This window comes from Drosophila busckii, chromosome X (genome assembly GCF_011750605.1).
Source record: "Drosophila busckii strain San Diego stock center, stock number 13000-0081.31 chromosome X, ASM1175060v1, whole genome shotgun sequence".
Taxonomy (NCBI): Eukaryota; Metazoa; Arthropoda; class Insecta; order Diptera; family Drosophilidae; genus Drosophila; species Drosophila busckii.
Genome location: NC_046608.1, coordinates 12,471,632 through 12,482,829, shown reverse-complemented (window position 1 = coordinate 12,482,829; position 11,198 = coordinate 12,471,632). Strand labels below are relative to the sequence as shown.

The 11,198-nt window shown below is 43.1% G+C and overlaps 1 protein-coding gene across 1 annotated transcript; it reads left to right on the top strand.

Moving 5' to 3' along the window:
- Positions 1 to 858, top strand: LOC108605046 (GATA zinc finger domain-containing protein 10; the record flags this gene model as incomplete). The annotated part of the gene is made up of 1 exon (XM_033294476.1): positions 1 to 858. A coding segment is annotated over exon 1 (756 nt), but the record flags the coding sequence as incomplete, so codon positions are not given.
- Positions 859 to 11,198: the final 10,340 nt, after the last annotated feature.

Below are 11,198 nucleotides of genomic sequence, written 5' to 3'. Positions count from 1 at the left end.
ACACACGCAGCAGCAGCAGCAGCAGCAGCGCAGTCGACGGCAGCGCCGCCGCTGAGCAGCACAACAAGCGCCAAGTCGGAGCCAAAGCCGAGCAAGCCGCTCATGATTATCAATGCGCCGCCCATGAAGCAAAAGCATCTGGTGCCAGTTGCTGTGGAGTCGCCAGCGCCGGCAGCAGCAGCAGCAGCAGCGCCGCCGCCAACTGAGCTGCGCTCCAAGCTGCAGGTGCAGGATGCAAAGCCGCTGCAGGTGACTGGCTTCATTACCAAGTCGGGCAACATTTATGAGATCGAAGATAAGCGCGGCTTGGGTCACATTGAAGCGCGTCAGGCGGCGGCGTCGGAGCAGCAGCAGCCCGAGGAGCAGTCGCAGATTGTTTGCAACTATGGCAATGTGGTCATCTATAGCGATGTGCCTTGCGAGCAAGTGACCAATGTCCAAGTGGGCGAGGTGCAGCCGCTGCAGCCTGAAGCTGAAGTGGCTGCTATGGACGCGGCTAATGCCACAAGCGCTGCGGTGAATCCAAATACGCCACGTGGACAGCAGGGAGGACTGCAGCGTCGCCGTCAGCAGCAGCAGCAGCAGAAACGTCGACGCATCAGCAACAACAATCGGCAGCGTCAGCGTCAGCGCATACGTAACGGTAATGGCAACGGCGTTAGACGCGTGCAGCAGCAGCAGCGACGTCGACGTCCCAATCAGCGTCGCGGCAATGGCAATGGCAATGGCCTGCGTCGTCCTTTGACCAAGCAGCAGCAGCAGCGTCGCCGTCAGCAGCAGCGTCGTCGTCGTCTGCAGCAGCAGCGACGTCGCCAGCAGCAGCCACAGCGACGCCGCCAGCAGCAGCAGCAGCGTCTACGCATTGAGTCTTAACTAAGCAGCGACGCCAGCATCAGCGTCAGCGTCAGCGTCAGCAGCATTCACCACTAAGCTCTCGAACTCGAAATTGTGAACAACAAAATGAATAAAATGTTAAACCAAAAGCTTAACAAATTGCAATTGCTCTCTCTCTCTCTCTCTCTCTCTCTCTCTGTCTCTCTCTTCAGCTCTGCGTATTGCAATTGCCGATTTTGTCTTTTCAGTTTTGCTAATTGAAAATTCACTTTGTGTTGCTTGCAACGTGCCACGTGCAACATGCAACATGCAACGTGTGTGTGTGTGTTTGTGTGTGTGTGTGCTAGGGCAGCTTTTGTATCCGCACACGCAGCAGTAATTAAAACAAGTGTGCAAAGCGATCCAACAGCCCCCAAAGCTCTCAGCGCTGAGTTTCAGTTCTTATGTCAACCCGAGCAGCCCAAAAGCAAAGCCAGTGACAGTCCTTGCACCCCACACCCACCCCCCACTCATGCCACAAACAATTCTTTGTGGCTTCAACCTGCAGCTTACCAACTTGAGTTTCTAATATGCGCACATTTCATTTGGAAAATGAGCAAAGAGCTTTAAGCATTTTATTTACTGATCGCTGTGAAGCTTTAGTGGCAGTAGAGTTTGCAAATTTTTTTAAAGAAATTTTGGCACTTACAATGGAATCTTTCAGCATAACGTTGAATTGATTGTTGCCTTTGTTTAACTGAACAACAAATCTCTTTAATATAAAAGCATTCAGCATATAACTAACTTCAGTTTAAATTAATTAGCAATAAAATGTAAATTTTTAAAACTTCTCGTGATTGGTTTAACATTATTTAAGAAATATAATATAATAAATATTCTTCTTGCTTATATTTTTAAAGTGCGTATTAATTTTTTAATAATCTTTTTTATTATATCTGTTATTTAAATAAATTTTAAACTTTACGTTTAATAGAATTTTTGAAACATTAGAATTCATTTTTAGCAAGCGAATTAAAAATTGCTCTGACTTTTTATAGATATTATCAATTAGTCAAGTTCTAAAGTAGTTAAAATATGTGGAAAAATATGTAATTATATGTATATTGATCATATTGATCGATTGACATATATATTTTGTAATCACAGCTAATATTTCACATATTTTTATTATAAAATTCATATCGTATTTTTCAAAGTAGGTTCGATTACAAAGTTAATAAGTTTATTAAATATTTAAGTTAAAGTAGAGAATTTTTTTATTTTGCGAATAAATCTTTATATATTTTATATACTTAATAAATTAATTAAACTATATTTATTGCATATTAATTTGCTGCATTTTGCTGCAATTTCAAAAGTTAACTTAAGTGATCTTAAGCGATTTAATACTCAACGCAAACGAACGGCGCAATACGAAAGCGACAGAGCATGAGCAGCGAAAAGAACGAAAGCAAGAAGAAGAGAATTGCAAGTTGCAATTTTAAGCCGCAGCTTGTCACTTTAATTGTAACTAGATTTTGAGTCGACTCCACTTGACGCGGCATTTTGTTAGCAGCAGCGTTGAGGGGCATGTCAGAGTGTGGCTTTCTGCAAGGGGATGGCGGGTGGGGGAGGGGGGGGGGGGGGGGGCTGAGGTTGTCAACGTCAGCAGCGGTGTCAGTTACAAGAAGAAATTTGCGAGCAAACGCGCGCGCTTGGGCCCAGCGCACTTAACACATAAAACAAACACAACAGCAAAAGCAACAGCAACAACAACAACAAAAGCAGAGGGGAGCAATTGCAGTCGCTGTTGCAGTCGCAGTTGGCGTCGCTGCGGCATCGTGCAAGAAAGTCATTCAAAAGTCAAGCAACTTTCTTTGGAAACACGTTAAAGCGCAAGAGCAATAACAACAACAAGCGAAAAAATGCTAAGTGCATGTGTGTGTGTGTGTGTGATTGTTGGTGTGTGTGTATTTGGCACATTTGGCACCAGTGTTGTTATATTAGCTATTTTATTGCTAGCTGCAAAAGCTATAATATATAATAAAATGCTTTTAGCTAGAAATTTAGCTATTTTTTTTTGTCAGTATATCAGTTTATAAGTGAAAATTTCTAGGCGAAAAGAATCAGTATTTTAAAATAATATAAAAATGTATAGCTATTTCTAGCTTTTTTTCATACAAGACTTGCCAGCACTGATTGGCGCAACTGCCGTCGCCGCCGCTTCAAAAGTTGACGACAACAACAACAAGCGCAAGCTGAAATTGTAGAAGTAGTAAAAGTAACAACAACAACAACAACAAGAAGAAGCAGAATAAGAAGTAGAAGCAGAGCAAGAAGCAGAAGCAAGCAAAAGCCTCTGCCTGATTTTCCTTTTGTTGTTTGCATGCACACGAATGCCCCCAACGCATTCGCATTTGCCTTCGAACTGTCTCCAGTGCCTCCCTCCCTACCCCCTACCCCTTGCCAGTCTCCTACACTCTCTTTTTGAAGCATTTGAGATTTGCAGGCTGCACTTGCTGTCTTCATTTAGACGCGTCGTCATCTCTCTAAGGCGCCATCAAATATGCGCTCGCTCGCTCTTTGTCTCTCTCTCTCTCTCTGTCTCTTCCTCTACTTTGTTGTTGCTGTTTTTATTATGTTCTGCTGCTGTTGTCGGTGCGTTGAGCCTGCAAGTTTATCACCTCATTGTTTTTGCACACCAGGGCTAAAGCTCATTGTTCGCATTCGCTCTCTCGCTCTCTTTTCTATTTTCTATGTATGTTTGCTCCTCTTGCTGCTGCTGCTGCTGCTACTGCTGCTGCTTGTTGTTTGCGGTTTTTATCGCTGCCAACGTCGCGCACCTGCAACGCAGCAGCCACTCAAATGTGGCAATGACGTCGCATCAACTTGCAACCAAGTTAAAGTCATAAAATGCATAAGCAAATTCAAAATGCAGTTGCCGGCTGCCAAGTTAGTCTGACACGGCTGCTGCTGCCAGGGCTGCCAACTTGTCATTAGAAATGTCTGACAATCAGCCGCGACCCCGAAACTGTTTAAGCCCCGCTCCAATGTTCAAAATTCTGGTTTGAGCCGCAATCGAAATAAATATTGAAGAGTCGCGGTAAGCCCCAAACGGATCCGAAATCAAATCGTGGGAACAAGATTTGCTATTGTATTTTTCTAAAATGTGTAATTTCTTTGCTCAAGTAAAATTCGAAGCCCGAAGATGATTTTTGGTTGCTAATCTAATGTTTTAGATTCCGCTTCGATCCAAAGCCGCAATAAATATTTAAGACTCTGTTCGGTCGGAACCCGATATACCTATCAGGGGTTTTCCAAATCAAATCGTAGGCACAAGATTTGCTACTATTGAAAATAAATTGAGGTAAAAAATATAAAACGTCGCTTCTAAGCTCAAACCCAAAGTCCTCAGTTTAAATGTTTTTTTTTGGTTTATCAATTGATAAGAATCGGAACTCGGGTCGAAGCTCGCTCCATTAAATTGTTGAATGTCAATAAAAAACGCAAACGATTAATATTTCAAATATGTGAAACAAACTTAAACTCACAGCAAACTTTGGTTGGCAGCAATTTAATTTGTTAAGAATTTCATTCTACGAATTTGACGCTTTAAGTTTCGACGCTAATTTCAGCTATTGAACGAGTTTCTATGAAGCGCTATGCTTGGTATTTTTCAAGTGAAAATGTTGCTTTAACTAGTTCACATTTTATGCTTTGACGCAGTGGCGTAGTCAGCTACAAATAACTAAGAGGGGGCGCGCGCTGCTTGTGCTCGACTACGCCACTGCTTTGATTTGCATTTAACCAGGCACTAGCTGGGCGATCTGTTTGCTTCTAGCACTTAACATTGTAAAACAACGTAAAATCCTTTGGGCAAAGAGCTCACATACAGAGAGAAAAATAGAAAGAGAGAGAGAGCGAATGAGAGCGAGAGAGTGTGTGTTATACACGCACTTATTAGTCGAGTGAAGGGGGCAGACATAATCGCATAAAGATAAAACAGTTTAATGTCGCTGCTGCAAACAAAAGCAAAGCATCGCCAATTGAAGAGCCAAGTGCAGTTAGAGCGGCAGAGGTAAGGGGGGGGATATGACAGCGCGTAGGACCTCATTGACCTCCTGCCGTTAGCCCGAACAAGATGGCGGACCAGCAAATATAAGCAAAACGCTAAAGCAGCAGCGCCCCAAAGGGCGTACAACAATTTTGTACTGTGGTGCGGTGGGGGGCACAACGCAAAAATCTGTCAATTATTTAAATCGCCTGGCGAAAATCTGAGCAGCAGGTCGCTAAGCCCGCAGGCATTCGAGCGCCCAAGCTCAAGTGCCAGGCTGCCAGGCAACGCACAATGCGGCAGCAACACGCGCCTAGCACCCCCAGTGGGTGGTGCTGGGTGTTGGTTGTCGGTTGTTGGTGTTGGGGTCTAGAACTATGCGCTTGTCTTTGCTTTTGTCTGTTGGTAATTAACATGAAAATAAGCGCATTAACATCATGGATGCCAACGGTTTATGCTGATGATGAATATGCCAGCGGGCAATCCACAAGAATAGCTTCAGCTTTGAACACAGCAAGAGGGATAGAGGGGGAGCGTGAGCGTTGCTCTAATTATGGAATCGAAATCGAAACTGAAACCAAAAATTGTGTTGCTAAAAAGTGCGCAAATTAAAATAATAAATTCGCCTTGAAACGAAAATTAAAAGAAGGAAGTCATTAAAAGTAAACGAAAATGAACGGATAAGCATAAGGTTAACTCCCTCTCTCTCTCTTTCTTCCTCTTTCTATCTGCTTATGCTTTTTTAACATTGAGTGCTCCTTTTGGAGTCTGAACGCTTTCAAGTGTTGTCGCCGCCTCAGCCCCAACGTCAACGTCAGCGCCTTTTGTATCCTGACGCGGCGTCATTAGCAGCATTTACACGTCGCCTCAACGCAGAGCAGAGAGCAGAGCCAAGGGGCAAGTGTGAAAAGAAAAGCGCCGCTAAGACAAAAACTGACACAAATTAAACTGAAATTAGTTGCAACTCACTTCGTCCGGACGACGACGACGATGATGATGAGTACGACAACGACGACGACGATGGGCTTCCTTGCTCTATTTAGTGCCCGGCTCGCTAGTTGAAGAGCTCATCGCTCATTGCTCATTGCCTCCAATGTCGTCCGGCGTTACGTCCAACGCTGTCTGCGAATATGTCAAACCCAAAGTGCCTGCTAATGAGCGGCACATGGTCAGGCTGGCCAAACAGACAGTGTGTGTGAGAGAGAAAGAGAGAGAGAGAGCGAGCGGGTCAACCCCTACTTTATATTTGATGAAACTACAATTCCCCCTTACGGAAGAACTAACTACTTCGCTGGCTAAAAGTGGCTTAAGAGTTTGTCAACTCGAACGCAATTCAACTTTAATTTTCAGTGAATTTGTGTTCAAACTGAATGGCTCTAGCAATTTCTGTATGGTCTGCCTGTATGAGCAACAAGAACTCGAGAACTTTCAGAACTAGCGGTACCAAAATTTGGGAACAAGGTGCTCCTATTTCCGCAGCAGTGCGTAGTTATTATTTTTTTTCATTTTTCTTTCAGGAAAAAAAGATGAAGTAAACAAATTTCAAAATTCAATCATTTCATGTTCTCGACCGATGCCAAAAATTTCAGAGCGATCGACTTAAGGAACTTCGGAACTAACTTGGTTTGCCACTCAAAGCACACGCGTTCCAGGTATCGGTCCATCAATGTTTCTTGGAATAGTTGTAGTTTGAAAGGGAAAAGCAAACCAGCTGAACTGAAAATAGACAGTCGCACAGCTTTTGATTTGATGCCTCCCATTGATTCAGCTAGGCGTCAAGTTTAAATAGCAATTTTGTCTTTCATTTCAGAACACACCACAAACTTCAATTTCTAAAACTTGTACACAAGCTTGAATTCATCTTCTCACACAGCCACACGGACTAATCAATAGAAAGACTTGCCCCGTATAATCTTTGGCATCACCGCACATGTGCTGGTTCCCCACAGATAGAACTCGTTGCGAGCGAACTCACAGCTCGTGCGCCCCCTCCCCCTCCCCCTCCATCGTACAGCACAGTCTATGTCGCTTTTGACATGACCCAACGACCCCTGGCAACTGGCAACTTGGCAGCCCACAGGCAGCGACTTAAAGTGAAATAAATAAATACAAAATATATATATAAAGAAAAATACCAAATATAAATAAAATGAAATATTTTGTGCTAATTTTGTCACGCCCACCTTCTCACCCCGGCCCGGCCCAGCCCGACCCGATCCGACCCGGTCCTTTACTTTACTTAACTTGGGCAAATGTCGTTCGTCGTCGTCGTCGTCGTCGTCGTCGCCACGCTTTAGTAACTGTAGCTGTAGCTCAAGCCAAGTCGAGAGCCAACTTTTGCCGCCTTGTTTCAAATTGGCCCGGGGGCCAAGCGTCTGCGTTAAGAAGGGAGTGCGAAGTGGGGTTGGACTTTTTTGTTATCAGCAGTCAGTTAGTAGCGGAAACTTTTTAAACGTTTTCGAAACAAGTTGAAATTTAAATAAACCTTCCAATTTTTGACGACCCCACATTACGGCTTAGCTCGCTCTCTCTCTCTCTCTCTCTCTCTCTCTCTCTCTTTCTCTCACTCACGCTCACTCTTGTGCGCATATGAATGCCAAGTTTAGACAACAAAATCGCCAGAGAAATGAAACTTTTTACCAGTGAATTGTAATTTTTGCCATCGCTTTGCATTTGCAAGACTCAAAACTCAAGACTGTAGAGTTTGATTCCCTCCACACACACAGAGAGAGAGAAAGAGAGAGACTTTTTGGCTCGACTAGCTTTTTGTGCCCATAAAATCGACTTAAATTTTTATTGCGACAAAAACACAGTTTCGGGAGTGAAGAAGAAGAAGAAGCGCACACGCAAAGTGCAATGCTGTTGAGTAAGCAGCTTGTGCAACACGAGGGGGCGCCACCAAAGGCTATAGGGCAGGGGCGGGCACAGCAGCTGGGGTAAGCTGAGCTGAGTGGAGCGTGTTCGCGCAGGCAACGGCGGTTTGTAAGTGCAGTCGACGACGACGGTGAAATCGCATTATGGCACAGCATTTATTTATTTTTATTTTTTTCACGTTATTTTTTTATTTTCTCTGCATTTCTTGTTTTTTATCCCAGGCACGATTATGATGCTAGACGGCGCGCTCTGGCAGTTCGCAGGGTATATAGAATGCTTTACAATCGAAATGCCATCATAGATATACAATTTGCAGTTATCGATACTATCGATTGTAAGTTTAGCAGCAGTAAATGTAAATCTTAAAACAGTTGCATAAATAAATTTGCTATAATTATAATATATAATATAACAATAAAAGCTATAAATAAAAGTTTATAAACGTATTTAAAAATGAAAGTATCGTCTAAGCGTGTCATTTATTGATACTATCAATAGTGACAACTTTCAAAGCTTGAAAATAATAAACATAATAAATTTGAAATAATATTTGATAATTTTTCAAAGTGTATGCTCAAGTCGTTAGGTTAAGTTTTCAATCGTTTCTTTTTTCGTTGCCCAATTTTTGGTAAGCACTATTTGCGTTCGTGTGTATGTGTATGTGTGTGTGTGTGTTTTGCTGAGCGCCAAGAAGTATGCTACAACTCTATGCTATAATATTTTTGCTCGCTGTGTGCTCAAAATTGTGACAAGCGACAAGCGGCATGAAGCACTCAGTGCTAGAAGAAGTCGAAAGGGGGTCGGCCCGGGGGGCGAGGGGGCAGTTCAGTGAGAAGTTACCAAAAAGCAACGTTGAAGGCAACGAAATAATAAAAAGCAAACTTTTTACCAAGTTGACTTTGACACATTGGGCCAAGATAAACACACAGCTGAACAGAGAGAGGGAGAGAGAGAGAGAGAACGAGAGATTGAGAGAGAGAGGGGTACCTTTTGGGTCTTTTAACTAGCTGTGTGCAGGCTGCATGAAAATGGCATAACAAAATTGTCGTTTGACTTGTTAGTGTCTTGCTAAGTGCAACAAAATATTTATTTGCTTAAGCGACTGAGCGCAAGCGGCTTAAAGCAGCAGCCAGCAGCAGCAGCAGCAGCAGCAGCTCATTAATGCCGCCCAAAAAGTTCAACTGCTTGTAATTAGCCTGAGCTGCAAACCAAACCAAACATAGAGAGCTAGATAAAAAGAGAGTGAGATTAATGAGCGTCTAAGATCGCGATTGAAAAACAGGCAAAAGCGAAAACTTGAGCTTGAAACTGATAAGCAATGAGCGATAAGGCATTAGAATAAATGAGCGAGCGTCGAACTCTTGGGCTATATAAACTGAAGCTTCAAGCAGTTAAAGTCATAGCAAGTCAACTCATACAACAATCAGCAACATGAGGCAACAAGCAACGACGCTACTGCTCCTTGGCCTGAGCCTTCTCAGCAGCTGCTGCCATGCCGCCAATGTGGCCAGAGGCGCCTTGAGCTACGAGCAGCTCATTGAGGGACTGCAGCAGCAGCAGCAACTGGAGCAACAGGCTACATCACGGCAGCTAGTGGAGCTACCCGCCGCTGATATGGAGCAGCTGCTGCAGCTTATTGCCAAACAGAATGCCGCTGTCAGCTCCAGGGGCAGCTCGAGCGCCGACGAATCTCGCTGGCTGCACTTTATGCACAAGGACAAGCAGGAGAAGTCCCATGCATTGGAGAAATTCTGTTTTAACTTTACCTCAGTCAATCTGAACAACAATACACCCGCAACCACCCCCGCCCCCGCCACCGACACCGGCGGCGGCACTCGCTCTACCCATGCAATTCTTCCAGACACGCACCGCTGCCCAGCTGCAAGCCCAGCGTCCAGTTATCGACTTGCAGAGTCTCTTTCTATCAAACGCCGGCAATGCTGGAACTGCTGTCTCAGGAGCTGCCTCTAGCCTAAGCTCTGCCTTGGCTCCTGGTCTGCCACTCGTGCCCGTCAGTCTGGGCAACAACGCCGTCGGCTATGTGCCCCTCAATCTGCGCATGTTCCGCCAGCTGCTCAATGCGCCCGCCGTACGCGAAGGCGAGGACGAGCCCACACTGGACAAAGCGGACGCCGATGTTAGCGAAGATCAAATCAGTGCCGAGGAGCAGCAGCTCGTCGACGAGAAGCAGCCCGAAGTGGCCGCCGCCGGTGCTCGCTTTCCCACCTTTGGTCAGCGTCTTAGGCAGCGCAACGTCAACGCCGATGCCACCAAGCGGACGCCGCTCATAAACTTTGCCAAGAACATGCGCCGCGTCCAGTACGTCTAACTACCAACCACCCATAACTACGCCCAGGACAACGACCTCCCTTAACACCATCTCTAGTGTAATTCATTTATTCACTTTACTGTATTCTATTTTTTTTTTTTTTTCATATTTATTGAACTATCAAAATAAACACTTTGCAAAAATAACTCTTCACTTTTTATTCTAAGCGCTCAAAGTTTAATTAACTTTTTATTAGAATAGTTAATATTTATATGTTGCTGATTTAAAAGCGATTAGAATGATTTTTAGCTCCATTAGTTATAAAAGACGCACAGAACGTTAAATTAAGGAATAAGCGAAGAATTCGGAAGCGCTAAAATTAAAGAATTAAGGAATTGAAGTTTAAGTATGGAAACCTTTTCCTTCCCTAGGGAACTTACAGCTCATCCGAGAGTTAAAAATTGAAGACTTAATGAATATAAGTTTAAATATGGAAACCTTTTCTTTGGGAACTTATTGCTCATCCAAGGGTTCAAAATAAGATCTATGCACTATGCGGAAAATTCATCTATTTTTTCTTGGAATTTATTCTTTTGTAGTCCCTTTCCCATTTTACACATTAACCTATTATTATGTTTCATTTATATAAATAAATATTTTTATTCTCTGTCGTTTTCAATTTTTAAAATCAAAAGGCTCACAAAAACAAAAAACGTTAGTTATGTTATTAATTTGTATAATTTTTTTTAAACTATTTTTTATTAACTAAAAATGTGTTTCTGAATTTCTGTTATAAACAATTAGCAGGCTACTTAAGCTTTAAATTTAGCTGTTAAATTTAATGTTCGTGTCTGTCTCTTTGTTTTAGTTTTATCAATGCTTATTCATTTATTCATTCAACCTTAGTTTGATTTCAATTCTGCGAACTCAGCAACAGGTTTAAAGGCTTGGATTTTGTCGGAGAGACAGTCGGACGGACAGACATTATTAGCAATAGCACAACAATTAATTAAGCCTATTACACTTTGTGTTGCTTCCAGTTAATTCAAAGCGATTTAATAATCTCATAAATGTTATGAATACAAGAATATTTTTAATTTCTAAGAATGCAGCAGCAACACAAAGTTCGCTCATCAAGTTTACATAACTTCAAAGAAATGTTTGCTGTTATTTAATACCGTTGGCTTT